The following is a 19,939-nucleotide window of genomic DNA, read 5'->3' as shown; positions in this document are numbered from 1 at the left end:
TTGAGGGGTGGAGCCATGAAAGACTCGAGGGACAGAGCCCTGAGAGGCTCGAGGGGAGGAGGAGCCCTGAAAGACTCGAGAGGGGAAGCCCTGAGAGGCTTGAGGGGGAGAGGAGCCCTGAGAGACTCGAGAGGCGAAGCCATGAGAAGCTTGAGGGGTGGAGCCCTGAAAGACTCGAGAGGAGAAGCCCTGAGAGGCTTGGGAGGGGGAGCCCTGAAAGACTCGAGAGGAGAAGCCCTGAGAGGCTCGAGAGGAGGAGCCCTGGGAGGCTTGGGAGGAGGAGCCTTGGGAGGCTCGTGAGGCGGAGCCCTGGGAGGCTCGAGAGGAGGAGCCCTGGGAGGCTTGGGAGGAGGAGCCTTGAAAGACTCGGGAGGAGAAGCCCTGAGAGGCTTGAGAGGCGGAGCTCTGGGAGGCTCGAGGGGTAGAGCTCTGGGAGGCTCGAGAGACTTGAAAGGCAGAACCCTGGGGGGCTTGGGAGGTAGAGCTCTGGGAGGCTCGAGAGGAGGAGCCATAGGAGGCTCGAGAGGAAGAGCCCTGGGAGGCTTAGGAGGAGGAGCGAGGGCTCTGAGGGGCGAGCAGAGGCTGGCAGAGCCGTGGAAGACTCTGGGGGCGGAGCAGAACCCGGCAGAGCCGTGGAAGACTCTGGCGGTCGAGGCTACAGGCGCTGGCTCGCTGACCGTGGCAGACATGGGCGCTGGCTCGCCGGCCGTGGCGGGCATGGGCACTGGCTCGTTGGCTGTGGCAGGCATGGGCGTTGACTCGCTGGCCGTGCCAGGCTTCGAGACTGGGGCCGTGACAGGCCTCGGGACTGGGGCCGTGACAGGCCTCGGGACTGGGGCCGTGTCAGGCTTCGGGACTGGGGCCGTGTCAGGCTTCGGGACTGGGGCCGTGTCAGGCTTCGGGGCTAGGGCCGTGTCAGGCTTCGGGGCTAGGGCCGTGTCAGGCTTCGAGACTGGGGCCGTGACAGGCTTCGAGACTGGGGCCGTGACAGGCCTCGGGACTGGGGCCGTGTCAGGCTTCGGGACTAGGGCCGTGTAAGGCTTCAAGACGGGGGCCGTGGTAGGCTTCAAGACGGGGGCCGTGGTAGGCTTCAAGACGAGGGCCGTGGTAGGCTTCAAGACGGGGGCCGTGGTAGGCTTCAAGACGGGGGCCATGGTATGGAGCGCTGGTTCAGTGTCTGCCTCCCCCACAGTAAACGAGGAACCAGCGCACAGTAGGGCGAGGTCAATAAATACTGAGCACATACTGTAGCTTGTATGCAATGTAAATCGCTTTGGATACAAGTGTAGTGTTCCTGTATCTCATGGTACAAGCAATGTAAATGTCATGGGTTCAATTCCCAGGAAATGTGCATACTAATAAAAAAAGTTCTATGTTGTATGCACTGTTAGTCGCTCTGGATAAAAGTGTCTGTCAAATGCTTATATGTAAAATCCATACTCATTATTTGTAATACAATAATTATAAATTGAATCAAATTTACAAGATTTTGAATTGGAATGCTAAGGAATGGGCCAAAAAGAACCAGGAAATATTCTGCCATCTATACAAATAACCCCACTAATCATATAGATAGTAAAGGCCTTTATGTTCCATTCAGAGCTATACATTAAACTCTCACTCACATTCATTTAAATATGCTTAATCTTGTGGAGGATCATCTGAGTGAGCGACACTATAAGACAAGACTACACACTGTATCTAATTACAGCTCCCTTTTAGTACTGCTAAGATTCTCATTGTCACCTTAATAGCTGTATGTTCACACTTTATTAGTGAGTATTTTACAGCTCTCTTTCTCAGTGCCGGCATGCCCACTAACTAACCCTTGGCAAAGTGCACTCGGCTGGAGGCTGCGCAAGTTCTGTTGGGCTTTGAGGTGCTACAGCAGATCATTAAAATAACATGACAGGCTTAGCAGGAGGTAGCCCTCTAAGTTGACTTTATAATTTCGATATTTTGCCTAAGATAAGGTGAACTGGACTCCCTCGCACAGCATGCGGTGCAACAATCACGAAACAATGTGTAAGCAATGATTTTGTGTGCTTCTGCATTCGCTGTACCGCTTTCAGTTGTTTAATACAAGATTAAAGAACATTCAGAAACATTTACATTTCATTAGCCTGTTAAAGAGTGACTTCAATGTGTTCATTTTGTGGTTGGTTTATTAAATATGCATGTTTAATTTCACAAAGGGTGTTAACAAACTTTAATAACTTGATTATGTCAAAGACTGTTTAGTCTGTATGTATCAGTAAGACAAAGTGCAACAAGTGATAAATTCTTTATCATGAAGCGGATAGATTATGATTGGATGAGCCGTGTTTGAAGTCATTGTAAAACTTTTCTTTCTCTACTAATGCATTGCTTGGAAACTGTAAACAGTTTACAGTTCGGATAATGAACTATATTTCTTAACAGAAGTATAATAATTATTAATAATAATACATGTAACTGTTTATTGAACATTGATGTCTTTAATCCTATTGCATGTTGTGAGACACTTGATCTGTAAAATACTTTAAAATATTTTGTGGATCAAAATCAATGACTCCCGAATGACACAAATGAAGTAGACTAGAATGGTCCTTTGGTAAACTGGTAAACTAAATCTATTGTGTTTTCTCATGCAAGTGCACAAAAGGCATTATAATGGAAAGCTATGTTTTGTACATGGTGAGACCTTGGCAATGTTTTCCTGAGAAGACAACTGCATGAACACCAATTAAAATGATGTAACCTCCCAGCAAACGGCATTGAAATAAACACAACATATTTGTAGTCATTTCAACTACTGCAACATGCAGTGTTTACTTCAATACTGACAGCAATTAACAAGCTTCTTGGTTAACTCTCTCCAGTCCTATTTCCACATTGAGTCCATTTCTCAAGCCCCATTATGCCGAGTTACTGACAAGCAACATCTCCCATTAGACATGTTTGCATCGATTCAAGTGTGTTTAGTTTCTTCTTTCGCGCAACCGGAAGTGCACTGTCTCAGCTGCGTGGGAGGCCTGGGTTCCCGTCCTGTGTTGAAAACAGGAAGTAATTGTGTTTGCATAAACAGTAAAGAGCACGATTCTGAGGTTACATTTTCCCTTGAAGACTATTTTTTTACTCGACTGGTGGATAGATTTAGGGTTGGGGTTAGGCCCTTTCATCCAGAAACTGGAGTTCACACATGCCCTTACACTCAAAACACTTCCTGATTCAGCCACTGGGGGCAGTGCTTCAAATTCTAGGAAGCACAGAAGGAGTTCAGCTAAAAAAAAAAAGTAAATCCACTGTTTCAGAATTCATTGTGAGATCATAAATTTGCACAGTTCACATGTATCCACCTTGCAAGCTGATTTGATGATATACCAAAGAGTGCACAGAGGTGCCGCTTCTAAGCTTATATATCTTCATAGACTTTCATTCATCTAAATTTTTCAACAATGTGTGATTGTTGAAATATTCAGATTAATGAAAGTCTATGAAGCTATAGTCCTCAAAAGAAGACAGACACGTGCACAAACATGCAGGCACACCATCATGTCTCTCGTGATAATGAAAGCAGCTCTTTGAATACTCTCCAGAACAGCTGCTTGACAATGGGCTATGTGCTGCTCTCATCTCTTACCCCAGTGTAGGTGTGTGTGTGTGTGTGTGTGTGTGTGTGTGTGTGTGTGTGTGTGTGTGTGTGTGTGTGTGTGTGTGACCCCACCACACGTGGCTCTCGTCATCATAATGGCACTCAGATAAGTACTTCACAGGCAATCATAATCAGTTGCCAAGTAACTAGATAGACTCACACAGAAAGACCAGTACTGGAGAGATGACCATATAAGCTAATATCAATAATTCACATATAATATCTTGGCCAGTGTGAATGTATAATTGTGTTAAAATCTACATCTTTCGGAGTACTGCGCAAATTAGGGCCCACTTCATTTTAACACCATGAATACAGCTGTCTTTTATGTTAGTTTATGGGGAGACTCCATTGTTAACCAAGCAAAAGCAAACCTGTGTCATTAAGCCCTGCTCTACAACAACGAGAATACTTTTTAACTTGTTTCAAACCTGTGATGGACGATTTAGGCTGACAGGCAATCACTCGTCAAGCTCCAGTAGCTGTTCCACACAGCCATCATCAGCTATGCTCATCTGGCAGTCATGTCTATGGACTGAGCAATGGTTAGCGCTTAGCATGAAGACTAGTCCCGCTGATTAATATGAACACTTTGAGGAGCGGTAATGCAAAAAGGTGCAAACTTCAAAACAAAGGTGCTATCACTTTAATTAAGCCTGATAATCCAGAGCACTAATGGATTCACAGTCTATTAGGCAGCCCCTTGATGGCAATAAGGGCTTTTGTCAATGTGAGAAAGAAGATGTGGTAAAGAGAATTTTCCTTTCTTTTTTCACCTCTTAAGGTCAGGTCAAAATGTTGTCCTTTTGTAGCTGGTTTTGTTTTATGTGTCTTACAGTAAACTTGTGGACTGATTAAGTTGTGTGTTGAAATATACAATGCATTTGCTTTCAACATGTGTCAAGGTGTGTCTCTGGGATCTTAATACAGTTCATTTTAGAATAATATATTTAATAATTCATATAAAATAGCAGAGAAATTCATGCCTTCTCGTTTATAGAATGAAAAAGAAGCAATGAAAGGGATGGTTGACTGAGATTAACATACTGCCTAAAGCCCATTCACACTGCCGGCACACAAAACAACACAATCCCATTTATTTTCAATGAGAGCAGAGCAACTTCCGGTGAGACAAGCTGCAGTGACCATTGGCGAAAGAGTTCACTGTGTCGAGCGACAAGACAAAGTTGAGAAAATGTCAACTTTTGCACATGACATGCGACATTTGCGAGCGACTACCAATGAGAGTCATTCATAAAATGTGATTCAGAAGTATCAGTGCATATTTTCATGTATTGAAGACATTCTTGAATCTTTCCCTTACTCAAGTAGGCTAACACTAGGGTCTCTGTAACCACTTTCTCCAAATTGATTAACCTGTTTCCAGCAAAAGAGTCCTGTTCTGCCATAAAAAGTCCAATAAATACTGACAGACTAATAATCATCACATTGGCCTGTTAGAGAACTGTGAACTCTGTATTATGAAATTCTACCACACCTTTAACGAGTGAGTCCTGAGTGAGTTTGGTCCTTGATACTTGATCCTGAAAAGACATTTGTTGTCCTCCTCTGCTGTACTTCAGCCAGTACTCTCTGGCTCAGACATTAACTTATCGCCAACTTATTTCCATCGCCAACCTAAGTATAGGAACAGCTACAGGCAATTTTAAAGACCCCATGAAAATGCTTCATTAGAAGTTTTCTTTCATGTATTGATATTGACAAAAAACAAAATCAAAAAAGGAAGTTTGGGTGGGACATATCGAAGGGATTGTCACTTTCTGGAAAACTGAAAAAATTGGCTTTAGTTAGGTAGGTAGCATTATGTGGGACATTCTCATTCTACAGAGCATATGTATCTACAGAGCATATAGCTCTCATTTACTCACCTTTAGGTTGTCCAGATGTGTATGACTTTCTTTCTTCTGCTGAATACAAACAAATATTTTTTTAAGAATATCTCAGCAATGTAGGTCAATGCAATACAAGTGAATGGTGACCAGAACTTTGAAACTCCATAAAACATGTAAAGGCAGCATAAACTCCAGTGGTTAAATTAATGTCTTCAAAAGTGATATAATAGGTGTGAATGAGAAACAGATCAATATTTAATTCCTTTTTTACTATAAATCTCCACTTCCACATTCTTCTTTTGTTTTTTGTTTTTTGTATTCCTCATGCACATTGCCACCTACTGGTTGGAGCTGGTCAAAGGTGAAGATTTATAGTAAAAACAAATGACTTAAATATTGATCTGTTTCTCTCTCACATCTATCATATCACATCTGAGGACATGGATTTAACCAATGGAGTCATATGGATTACCTTTATGCTGCGGCCTTTATGTGCTTTTTGGCGCTTTAAAGTTCTGGCCACTATTCAATTGCATTGTATAGACCTACAGATCTAAAATGTTCTAAAAATCTTTGTTTGTTTTCTGCAGATGAAAGGAAGTTATACACATCTGGGATGGTAAGAGGGTGAGAAAATGATAAGAGAATTTTCATTTTTGGTTGAACTATCCCTTTAATTGTCACACTGGGCCATATTTAACTCATTTCTGACAATTCCATTGCTTTACCCAACACTACATTTTTATATGACAATATTTTAAAATTATGTAATCATTAACACATTGCTTTATTTATTAACTGCTTATCTGCAAATTGTTTTGTTTGCCATGGGACACAAAGGGAGTATCAAAATGTCTGAATTGCAGCTCAAAAAATTAGAATAGCACCATAAAAACGATCAAATAACATCAAATATAATCCATGCTATTTCTGCGCTGTATTCCAGGTCTTCCAATGCCGTAATTGCTTTGTTTGAAGAACAGATCCAACTTTCAGTCTTTCAGCATTGCCATCCACCATAACAGTCAAATCCCGAGCAGCGCTCATTTAGACATTCAAAACTGGTGCCTCAACAAGCGTTACAACAGATTTTACATCAGTGAGGTCAAATGCCATTGTTCTCACGTGTCATGTGACCGATTGCGACGTTCTAATGTTTGGATGTATATTTTTTAATAAGATGTGACTGCCTTCACGGACAGGAAGAAACCTCCAGTTTCACTCTGTTCTTCACATGGAAATTTTGTGTGACTTTTAATGTGACATGAATCATTAGGAATATAGTGCATTCATGTAATTTGTTGGAATAAATTATTGTGACTTTACTGATATTTGCTTGCTATGTCTGTTTTGTTGTTGGTTGGTTATATTGTTGTTACTGTTAATTATTGGTTTTGGTGTTGGGGAAGGAGGTTAGGTATGATTGGACGAGAGACTTTCTATGAGCACTGATGGTCTGACACCATCAGTACTCCAACGCCTCACTGTGTGTATCACTCCGCTTGTGCTTCTGCCATTCTAAACTAAAGTGTAAGAGCTGTGCAGATCTGTTGAGACCTTCTGTTTGTCTTTTTTTTACATTACATATGTTAGCCAGCAGGTGTTGGCAAAAGATAATTTTTGTGTGTAATAGGAGCCAGTTAGGTGATGTGAAGTGAATCCGCGTCAGCTGTTTACACACAACAGCTCTTCGTGATCGCTTACTACACTTACTACACTACACTACACTACATTACTAAAGCAAGGAAATAGCTTTAAACGAACAACTTCAGCATTACGGCTCATCAGCGCTGAGAGACACAACAGACAGATTAATTACACAATGGGTGGTGTTTAAAATGGCGGAGGACATTGTGGTATCTATAGTGATCGCCTCTTGCGATAGACGTTCCATGTGTACTGATGGTCTCACACCATCAGCACTTGGAAGCTTCACTGTGTGTGTATCACTCCGCTTGTTTTTGTGCCAATGTAAACTAAAGTGTAAAATGTAAACTAAAGTGTAAGTGCAGTGCAGATGTGTTATGAGCCATCTGTCTCTTTACATTTAATTTTGTGACATTACATAATCTAGCCAGCAGGTGGAGGCAAAAGACCATTTTTGTATGTAATACGAGCCAGTTGGTAACGTGAAGGGAGTCAGCGTCACTCAGAGTTTACATTCAACAGCGCTCCATGACTGCTCATGTTACGACTACACTACTAAAGCTAGGAAATAGATTTAAACGGCTTTAAACTAACAACTTCAGCATTATGGCTCATCACAGCTGAGAGATACAAAAGACTGATTAATTACAAAAACTCAAGACCTCTTACCACATTGGAGAGGACAAAATGGTGGAGGACATTTAGGTTTCTATAGTGAAAGACTCTTGCGCACCAGCTACCATGAAATAAAGAAGAATAAATCCGCTTTGGCATTTCATCAAAATGACATTATCTTCAGAAAGCTGACTAACAGTCTACAGCATCATCAACAGGTGATCGATCTCTCTCTCTCTCTCTCTCTCTCTCTCTCTCTCTCTCTCTCTCTCTCTCTCTCTCTCTCTCACACACACACACACACACACACACACACACACACACACACATCCTTGTTTCTCCAATAACATGTTAGAAACAGCCCAAGCTGTGATATTAGTAGTTCTGGAGTGATGTTTTTGAGAGGCTTGGACGCATCATTTGGTTTGAACCAGCAATGGCAGATTCTGATCCGTCACATAAGAAAGTTATTCCATGCACAAATGTGTTTTTGTGACTGTACTCAGTTTTTCCAATTATTTTTTAATTTACTTGTTCATTGAACTGTTGTATATAGGCAATATCACACTCGCAATCGTGCGATAAGGCCCTAAATCAGCACTGCTGTGATTCGGCCGCAGGCACGAGGCCACAAGCCGTAGTACAGTCAATAATTTAGGGCCATATCACACTCTTGCTTGTGTGATATTGCTTAAATATTATAGTGCAATTAAACAATATATATATATTATCACGTATATAATATGTAACAAATGTCATATTTATAAGTATACGTATTATATAAGTATAATAAAACATATTGCGGTTAAACATGCAGGATAAATCCGTAGATTGCCAAGCCTGTGACACAATCATTCAAACTGAGGAGAAGATGGCATAATAATGACATTTTGATGATAAAGGCAAAAAGTTCCAACAAGGATGTCTGCCTCATGAGACTGACCTGGTATAATTGCAAAAGGTTACTTTTGGCAAAATACTCTAGCATTCTAATGGGTTCAAAGCTAATTGACATGGACTATAACCATACATTTGCTAACATACATTTGATTTCATAGGTTTTTAACTGTCCATGCTTTAGTGTTGCTTTCTCAAGCTGCCAAATAAGATGAAGCCTGCTATTAGATGGGGAATTTGAAAGTTGACACAAAACTGAACAAGTTCTGTTGTTAGTATTATATTCATTCATTTGTTCTCACACGGTTGTTGTCACACATAAAATTTGCCCTACCCCCCTGATATTTAACAATAAAGCAGATATGAAAGGAAGTGTAATGTAACCTCAAGTGACATCTCTGGGTTGTTTTTTTTTTTTTATCTATTTTGTCTTCAGTGTGTGTATAGCATCTCTGACTACCTGTCCAACAACACCACTAACACATTCCAGCTCATGCAACCAAACAATATAAGTAGAGCATTGTTTGAAACTGTCTGCACAGTAATGTCATGTCACCTTCATCTCATATACACGTATTCAACTTCTCACATCGGACTATTTAAAGTGATAAATGCTCTCAGTGCTTATGCTCAAGAGAGCTTCTCTATCTGAGAACATGTATACAAGGTGTTGAAGGAGCTCAGATTTGATCTGTTGTTCTCGTTCTCATTTTTTCCTTCTAAATTTATTTAACTACATAATTCTATTTTCCAAAACACATACTGACAACCTCTTGCCTATATAAAAGGTGTTTCTGGTTAAGCATCACATGATGCTTGTTATGTGCATATCAAAATACTGCTTTGTATTTTAACACCTATATCTCTTAAAACACTACAGACTGCAACCTCTGCACTTTGTGTCACTTTGTGTAAACTAGGTAGCTGCAAGGGAAAGAAAAAAAATTGGAAAGGGGGAAAAGACATTTGATAATGGTGGGAAATTATTTTGTTGTCAACACCTCGTGGCTCATCACAAACTTTTAAGGTGCACATGTAATATTTATGGAAAATAACTACTATCGTTCTGGTGATGTGTCATAGCAGGTGCTTACAAAACAAAAAATGCATTGGGCAAAAATATATTTATAACCGTGTGCGGATGTCATCTTATGTGCATTTTAAAGGGTGATGACAGTGTGTCTGTAGTGTTATCACGGAATATGCATCTTTAAAGAACTTGTAAATCTTGTACGACTTTATTACGTGCTTGTGACACATGCTCACTTATTGCATTAGAGAGAGATATGGAAAGGTAGTCATGTACACTGTAAAAAAGTTGTAACATGCAATTGTTATTAATGCTCTATTTCTACATGATCTAATCCTAAAATGACTTTTGTTGGTGTAATCTAATGTAGTTAGGTATATTTAGCCATGTAGAATTTAAATTTTGATTTGAATAATTCCAATTAACCAGATGATTTTTTTACAGTGTACCTAAAGCAATGTGATTAGAGTACTATATGCATTGTTTCCCATTAATTACCTAGACTGTGTATACTTTAATAAGTATATAACAATATACATTATAATAATATTAACACTAAGACATTAATAAATTACACACAATGAATACATATTATCTATCTTTAATATGCATATCTGTTTTTAATATAAAACATAACTGATTTAGCGGCAAGGTTCTCTCATTATCTCAAGATTATCTCAAGATATCAGTTAATATGAAATAACAATAAACACCACTTTTATATAATTTATTAACCTTGGTTCATTTTAATTCCAACATATGGTATATTAACACATTTTCATACATTAAAATAAAAAGTTGGATATGTTAACATTAGTTCATGCACTATGAACTAGCAATGAACAATTATATATAATTTTTTTTTAATAACAAACATTATGATTGATAAATGCTGTAAAATATTGTTTATTGTTAGTTCATCACAGCTAATGCATTATCTAATGTTAATGAATGGAACCTTATTGAAAAGTGTTACTAATAATTCTGTCATAATTACTCACCTTCATGTTGTTTTTAACCTGTCTGACTTTTTATCTTCTGTGGACCTCAAAAGGAGATGTTAGGGAGTATGTTAAGATGCAGTCACAGTGAAGAGTGACTATGACTAATATTCTGCCAAAAATCTCATTTTATTTTCCTAAGAAGAGAGAAATTCATACAGGCTTGAGGGTTAGTAATGATTTACAGTCTTTCTGCACTGTGTTCTTAATCCCTATTATGTGTAAATGATGAAGAGGCTTTTCTTTGACTTTTTTCTTATGTCCTTTCTTTTGTCTTTGTCTCCGTACAAGTTTTTACTCGGACTAGTGAAGGACCAATCTACTTGTCCGAAGGACAAGAACATGACAATGGCATGCCTCCAGACCCCCCTAGAGGGTCAGAGGTCCACCCCCATGGTCTCACAAAATCCTGAGGAAACACTGCTGTGAGAACATGTTTCTCCTAAACTTCTGTCAAGAACTCCATTTAAAGCTACATTTTGATGGCATCTTGCATGGCTGAATGGCTGATCACTGGTAGAAAATTCTGCCAAAACAGTAGAAGCCATCAAAAATCTTAAAAGATCTTATATCTTAAATTAAAAAGAAAAATAATTGTACAAGTATTTTATTTTAAATTTGTGGTACTCAATATAATCCTCTGTAGATCCACTCAATGCAAGTTAACTGTGACCAGAACTTTGGATCTCCAAAAAACACATAAACGCAGCATAAATGTAATCCATATGACCACAGGGGTTTAATCCATGTCTTCTGAAGCGATCTGATCGGTGTTGAGTGAGAACAAAACTAAATATAACTTCACTATACATCTTGACATTCTACAGACAGTCTACTTGGTGATCATGATTGCAAGCTTGATTACGCTTCCTAGCAGCATCTAGCGCTTTGTGTCAAGCACTAGGAAGTGTATTCAAGCTTAAAATCATGATCGTGCCTTGAGACTGCAATGGCAAGGTTTATAGTGAAAAAGGAGTTATATTTTGGACTGTTCTCATCCAAAACTGATGTATCGCATAAAAAGACATGGATTAAACAATTACAGTCTTATGGATAACTTTTATGCTGCCTTTATCTGTAATTTGGAGCATCAATGTTTTGATTACTATTCACTTGCATTGTATGGACCAAAAGAGCTGAGATAAAAAGAAAATCTTTATTTCTGTTCAGTACAAAAAAGAAAGCGATAAACATCTGGGATGGCATGAGGATGATTAAATGAGAATTTTCATTTTTGGGTGAAATATTCCTTTAAAGCATGTATTTTAAAATGTCTGAATTTGTTTATTATTTGTATTGTTATGTCTGCCCATTCATGTATATGGTATCATTTTGCCACAGTAGTACATTGGTCAATTTTACATCATAATACCATAGTGCAACTCTATTGCAACAATACAGGTCAAATTGTGTTTTTAAGCAAATCCTATTTAATTAATCAATTTATTCAAACTGGTCTTAGGATGTCAATAATCAAAATGACATGTCATTTATTATGATGTCTACAATCAGGCCACTTTAAACATCTATGTGACATTTTTATCAAGTGAAAGGGTGGGGGGGGTTGCAAATGATTCCTTGCTTGATAGCATGTGAATTTGTACTGTGATATGATATTCTTATTATCAACAAACAAAATAAAAACTACAGGACATGATCCACTGGGTATTTTTTTTTTTTAAATACAGCTGAGTAAGAGAGACTAACTGTGCTAATGCTAATGTGTGCTGTACAAGCCATTCCTGGGTTCAATAAGTACCCAACGTCACCATGTGTCGTCATCACTGTCAATGGAAAATACAATGCAGAACGCTTAATGCCAGTACACATCTAGTGTGTTTCTATTGCTTGAGGTTATTGAGTAATTTCATAGTCTTGACAATGATTCAATTTTACTACAAATTAAATTAAATCATGATATGCTCTCAATGCAAATGTCTCTTGAAAGTTTAAGGATCATTTCAGAATATTTCTAAGCCTAAATACTTTGTGATCACATTGGCCAAACAGACTTTCTTGAAGAACCAGTAAGTGGATTATCCAACAACAACATAACACAAAACAGATAATGTTTGGGATTATATAAATAATTTCATAAACAGGTTCTGCATATTAAGAAATATACACCAATTAAAATAAATCTTCATGATAAAGGTTATAAACATAATACATACATTTTGTGAGGCAGGAGAGATATGAGGAACAGTTCACACAAAAATGAAAAGTTTGTGTTTAATGGAAGAAACAGTCATGTGGGTTTGAAATAATATGAAAGTGAGTGAATGATGGCAGAATTTATTTTTGGAGTGCGCTATCCCTTTAAGTGTTTCATCATCACCCTGTTGATGGAGAAGTAACAAGTCAAACTTACTCCTAACTCCGAACCTTTACTTCTTGCATTATTTAAGATCATTACAACCACGGCGTTTGAATGGCAATGAATTAAAAACAAGATGAATATGGAAACTGTTACCTTTTGGTCCACGATGGAGCATGCCATCTCTCGGACCTGCGCCAGGCTGAACTCGCCGGAGTCCAGCAGGACGGGTTCCCGGCTTAACCCGATCTGGATTTGGAAGGAAATGCCTTGCGACCCCGGGATGGGGCTCGGCGGTCGGATCACCGGAGGCACGCTCATATGAATCCCTTGGTGTTAACACAATCACGTTTGGACAGCGATCGGATCGTGCTGTTTTAACGGTCAGTTCACACACCGGTTGCGCAAACTGAGCCAAACTTCAGATCCCTAAAGACGCTAAGCGGGTTAACTGACGAAAAACGCGGATTGAAGGGGGGAAACCAAAGCATAAAGAGGCACAGAAATGCAAAGAGTTATTAGGACATTGAGATGCGATGATGATGGAGATATAGACGTCAGATATGTTTAATGTTGTGCTCTGATTAGAGACCGCCTCCTGGTTGTTTTCTTCATCGCCGAAGCACAAATGATGCCGCAATGGCGTACAAGGATGTGGATGTGAAACTTTCAATGATATTGTTAAAGTGTATCCACTCTGACACATAGATTAATTCATTTTATTTATGGAATATTGTCCGTGCCGGAATACCATTGTGTACAGTACCAATGTAAAACCATATGATACGTTGAAAGGGAATCTCCATCGAGCAGTGTAAGGGGCCGTTCACATCGAACACGTCCTTGCACTAAACCCAGCGACAGAAAACCCAGATGTAGTATATTCGCGAACAGGCCCGGCCTCTGACAGCTATGCTAGAGAGAGCTGGGGGATATCATAGGTGGGCATTTTGGATGGGGAGGGGTTACTCAGACTTCTACTTTAATGTCTTAAATTGGCGTAATATGGCATAATTGTCAAGATCATAAGACCCAATAAAACTATTTTACACATTTTCCCCATATTTAAAAAATATATTGAAATAAATAAACTGATAAACATTGTATATTTACTAATTTTAACCACTAATGGTTCTAAACATAACTAATATTAGCATTATATTCATTCAATTTCTGTTATAGCATCATTGTACAGCTGTTATGAAAAGAATTATACAAATACATTTGACTTGACTCATAAGATTGAAGTAATGGTAGTATACTACCTCCATTACTAAGAAACAAAATAAAGCAATACACTTTTAGATAAATTAGATTTGCTGCCTTAAAGCATATTACAAAGACAAATCAGAGTCCCCACATACGCAAGGAAGGAGTGGAGAGAAATAGGCTAATATCAAGGAGGAATATAAGGTTGGAGGGAAAATAAATATATTAGATCGAGAGATCAATAATATATAAGATTAAGAACCTAAAATTTGACACAGATGGGAAGTGCTTAAAGAAGTCATTAAAAAGAATATTAAATTATGAAAATTCTTTCTGTTTGACAGAAATGTAATAAGCAATGATACTGCCCTCAAAGGCAAAATATTTAAAATTGAGTTCTGAATGAAACAGGTCTCTTATGATTTGTCTGGTGACTGATGAGTTTGTCTCCTATGCTGAAATTGAGAGAAACCATTGTGTGAAAATGCATTAACAACAAAATCCACATCAAAATAATTCAAGCCATTTTTCTCAGTTTCAGTGTCTGTTAATGAGTATGGCCTTTGTAGGATAGCAAAGGGTATTGACATTTTTACCAGTGAAACTATATGTGTAAAGTAATTTAGGGAATACAGGAATTTGGAAGGATGGATGGATGAATGAATGGATGGATGGACGGATGGACGTTTGGATGGATGGAAAGTAATGCCATGTAAGCACCAAAGGTTATTTTGACAAAAATATAGTAGTTTAAAAAGCAATGACAAACAATAAACAAAAAACTATTACAGCACTGTAAAAAAAATGATAAGAGATATAAGACACATGGACACAGACAGAATCGCTCATCGACTCTGAATTATCAACAGGGAAAACAGAAGCACGTGTCCCCCAACAGTGCGATGCGGGACAAGTTTTGATTGCTGAGTGTTGGCGGGATGATGTGTGCGGGAACGGGAGAAAGACATGGCCAGTGTGACTCCCACAAAATATAAATATACATAATATAATATAAAAATGTATTTATTTAATGTATATAAGGTAGGCCTAGATTATTTGTGTTACCGTCTATTGTACAAGAGCAACAAAAAATTTACGATTTACAGGTGCCGGGTTGATTCATACACATTCTTCCTTGCGCCCCATGCATCGGAATGTCCATTAGTGCTATGGATGTAGAAAGGTACAAACAAAACTTTGAAAGCAACCAAAGGTCAATCAGATATTTGGCAATGTTAGTGTTAACAAAACGTGTTTTTTTCTCTCTACCCATTATTTTTTATTGATTTTTTTTCTGGTTGGAAATTGTTAAAAATAGCCTATGATAGAATGGGCAGACCACTACCTGTGGGATTTTGTGAGGGAGCGGGACAAAACATGAAAGTTGCAGGCAAGAGCGGGACAAAATATTACATAGTTTTTTGCGGGAGTGGGACAGAATCTCTCGGGAGCTGGTCTGAAAAATCCATCCCGCACAGACCTCTACTTTATAATTTAGGTTCAGAATTTAGTTTTTTTTGTTTTGATGTGGGAGAGAGCAGAGGCATTTCCAGCATTGAATGACATCCGGGGCTTAGCCCAGACAATTTTATTTTCACACTAGCAACCACTTCCCTGTAGTCCAAAGCTGGTGAGAGGGTATTCTTTGAGTTTTGCTCTGGCTGGGCCTGTTTCTACAGTTCCTAAATCTTCCACTCTAGTACTATCCTCGACTAACTTATCCTCTCTCCTCCCTGAATCATCTGTGATGCAAAAGAACAGATACAGCACATAACTTATTGCAAATCAGCTTCAAACAACTAATTCATCAAGTGCTACATATTTCAAATTGTAGACCAATACCATTGAAGAAAATGTATTGGGAAGAGCAGATCAGTGGGATTGCCCTAAGATCTATCATGATTCTTGAATTATCATGTACATTACCATAAAGTCATCACAAAAGAGTTATATTATAGTGAGTAAAGTGAGGTAAAAAAATATTGAATATAAATAATGTATATTTTTTGACATAAATAGTCAAAATGATGCATAAGATCCTAAGTTAAAGCAATACATGTATAACTTTAGTCTAAGTTCATTGACACACCATGGCATCGAACTGTATATAATTCTCCATGTTCATCTGTTAAAATCCTTTCATTAGGATCATTGGGATAAACAATGCTTCACTTTTAACTTTCTCTAAAGTAAAGTGACTGATTAATTGTTAGCAGTTTCCATGCCTGATTCTGGCACAGCTGCTGCTGCTGCTCCTCAGTCTGTTGCTCATCTTTGCTACACTCTACAAAACCATTTAATCAAATCAAAGTGTATATTTCCTACAAACTAATATCACAAAACAAGTCACACATACATTTTATGCAAATGCTTATTGGTTATCCTTAGAGAAAACAACACCTGATAAACAAGAAAAGTACACTCCGAACGGGACTCGAACCGACATCTCCTGCGTGAGAGGCGGCTGCGCTAACAAGGAGGCTAGCGTCAGTCGCTAGTGCACGTCTTGAGGTCAGGAGAGTGAGGTTTACACACTGCACAGCTATCTACCTGCTGGCTGTCCTTACAAGTGCCGTGTGATAAAACTAGTGTTCCTGGTTACCCACTGACTTCTTTCGGAAAAATCCCCAAAGCCTCATTTACTTCATTTTTGCTGTCTTTCCTGCTAACTGCTGTTAACTCACCAATAAGAAACATTAGTTGATGTCAACTCCTCCCCTACCTGCTGCATATTCAACAGAGAGGAAGAAACGGAGTAGCCCATAGGCTACCGACAGCAAATAAACTTATTCTATAGGCTAGATTATTTTTAAGACCAATGTCTATTTTTACTGGCTGTATGCAGTGTGTGCAAAGCCAAAGCACAATGAAATAAGCCAACTTATGATTTCAGGGGTTTACATAGGCTATTGTCCGGTTTCATATTTGTCATTCAAAATACATTTGGCGCAACACTCAAAACATTCTGGGCTGAAGCCCCGGCAAAATCGGCTGACGCCGCGTCTGGGAGAGAGAGGTAAGAGATCATCTCGTCAATGGCACGAACGGTATAAAGGTGTAAAAAGCTCCTAGATCACATCTGATTTTCCACAACTCGATGTTCTTGACCAGATTATCAATGTTTTGTCAGCATAACGATCCAAATACACCTTAAACTGCAGTACAGCCCATTGAAGAAACTGAAAGTCTGAAAGCCCTCACAACCTCGTTGCCATTCCCATTAAAAATCAAAGATGGCACTAGCATGAATAAGGTATCTAGGCCTATATCTATATTCCGAGAACACAGGTGTCTCGAAACACGCTTTTAAAAGTTAAAGTTGTTTTTAACCTGACTTGCCGTCAAAAAATGCAGTGCTCGAGCGTGTAATGCTGAAAAAACGGTGAAATGCAGCAGAACTTCTAAAATAATTTAAAAAACAATGGGAAGAGCACAAATGTACTCAAAACATGTCCCTTAGAAGCTTTCACAATCTGTCTGTCATATTGTTTAAAGACAGTGTGGCTAATACCAAGCAACACATATAATAACAACTGTTTTCCTTTTCTTTTTTGTTTTATTACATTTCATTGTAATAATAATTTGAGTGGCATAACTACTGGGAGGACAGGGTCAGCAGTCACCCTAGGGGCTGGGGTGAGAGGAGGCCCGCGATGGCTGGACAAAATGGAATGGTAAAATTAAAATGTAGAATTGTTGGCCTACCTTCATGTTGTCATTCTTACATCTAGATTCTGTTTATGAATAGTGTATGTATATATATTTTTTATAAGAACTTAAACTTGAACTTAAATTCTAAATAAAGTATAAGATTACTCTGTTGTTTTTTATGTGTTAATGTACTCAAAAACAAACTTACTCAAAATTCCATTACTTACTGGCTTAAGCTAAATGTATTAGCACACCCTCCTCATTAAGCCAGCGAAATTTGAGGTATGCTATCGTTCATGTCCATAGCACAATCATAGCGGAACGAATTACACATCAATATCTGCTGTAGGGGTTTGTTAAAATCCCTAACCCTACCGGTATGTCAATATTAGTGATGCTTGCCTTAGCAGGCACTGCTACTGTAGTAACTAGTAAATTTTAGAGGAAACTGTAGTTGCTATGGTGATTATTTGCAAGGGTTAAATTTGTCTGAAAATAAATCAGTCAGGTATTGCTGTAGGTGACAAAGTAGGTAGCTTGTCTATCTTAGCTAAACTAGAGAACATTTGTGTGTAAAATCTTACTCTGCGTCCTGTGTCACAAGTAAAGCCCAGTGTTCACATTAATAAGAGCACGCTGGTTGACGCTTTTTCCAGTTGAATTCAGTGGCTCATTAAATGCCTTTTATTTAGATTGAAACTTACACACTAGAATGCAAATAACTCTGACCAGGCTTGAGTGGCCCAAATGTGTTCATGCACCTCTGTGTGTGCCGGCATTTTGTAAACAGAAGGGCTCAAGGACTTGTAGTTGCTAGGAGAGAGGCCAGCTAATGCTCGCCTCCCACGCATAGTGCGATTGTGTGTGTTCATCACTGCTGTAGTAAGATACAGAAGGCCACTAATATCACTCTATTCAATTAGAGCGATCACTAATAGGATTGCTTGTTTTGGGTCACATTAGGACCACACAGGCCTACTGCTTTTGCCAGAGAGCAGGAAAATGTCCCCAAACAAATGAATTGTTGACTGTGGCAGCATTCATCTAACTGCATTTTATTGGCTCTGTACTTGTATTTTGCACAATGACAATAAAGTTGAATCTAATCTAATCTAAAAAAAAAAATCGTTATAGTCAGCTTTTATCAAAACAGCAAAAAAAAAAAAATTAAGCTATGTAGGTCCGTATAGTTTTTAGCCCTAAAACCATTTAGAGAATAGCATTTTCGAGCTTCCATTGGGATTTTAGAATGGCGGTTTTCCGTTTCATGAGTAAAATATGGTCTGTAGTTAAAGGTAGTTAAAGTGCAGTATGTAAGATTCAGAAACCCTTGTTATTAATGACACTTTTCACGTTTAATGAATTGCAGCCAGCTACCTGTTGCCCGTGCTTGTGCACACACTCCATAGGGACGCAAGCGAGCATCGACCAAAACAATGATGTAACGTACAAAGAGACAGATGAGGTAGCATTATTTAAATTACACAGTTATGATTATTTTACTACCAACTTTGAGACTAAACTAAAACTACTTATCAGCTAACATAGCATACTGATACACACATACATCTACATACTACCGAACTATACCAGACAGTTTACTGTTGCACTACAGTTATGTTGCACTAATGTATGTTTTGTATGTCATATTGTAAAGTGATCAATGGAAAGGAGGAGACGAGAACCGGCTTTTCAATATAAATAATAGTTTAATGATAAACTTAAAAGACAACATAAACACACACATGACGGACATGTCCGTAAACGATCTCTCTCTCCCGCACGATCTCCAGATTGCTCCAGATTGGGCCTGCAGTCGACCTTTATCCCTCACGGAGGCTTAATTAGCCTAATATGTGTGTAGGATCACGACCCGGCCCCGCCCTCCGCCCTGCCACATTCCTCCCTCGTTCTCTCAGGCTGGGGAGCCCCGCCCTGACGTACATCCTCCCCCTTTCCCTGGGGGAGGGCGTGCTTTAAGTCTAGTCTGCCAGCAGGTCATCCCCATCTACCTGGACAAGGGAGGGGACAAGGGGAGGGAAACAGAAATAATTAAAATGGGGGGGTACCTGTAACAGTGTAGTA

At 39.0% G+C, this 19,939-nt stretch overlaps 1 protein-coding gene across 1 annotated transcript in view; it reads right to left on the bottom strand.

The window, feature by feature from the left end:
* The window catches only part of LOC127662553 (serine/threonine-protein kinase D1-like), a 69,631-nt gene extending 56,053 nt beyond the window's left edge, over positions 1-13,578 (bottom strand). The window contains exon 1 of the mRNA XM_052153792.1: positions 13,151-13,578. Within this exon, the coding sequence (XP_052009752.1) occupies positions 13,151-13,315 (165 nt within the window). The 5' untranslated portion in view covers positions 13,316-13,578. The remainder of the gene's footprint in view (positions 1-13,150) is intronic.
* Positions 13,579-19,939: the final 6,361 nt, after the last annotated feature.

The sequence above is a fragment of the Xyrauchen texanus genome, chromosome 22, assembly GCF_025860055.1.
Source record: "Xyrauchen texanus isolate HMW12.3.18 chromosome 22, RBS_HiC_50CHRs, whole genome shotgun sequence".
Taxonomy (NCBI): Eukaryota; Metazoa; Chordata; class Actinopteri; order Cypriniformes; family Catostomidae; genus Xyrauchen; species Xyrauchen texanus.
This window is presented reverse-complemented; position numbering and strand designations above follow the sequence as displayed.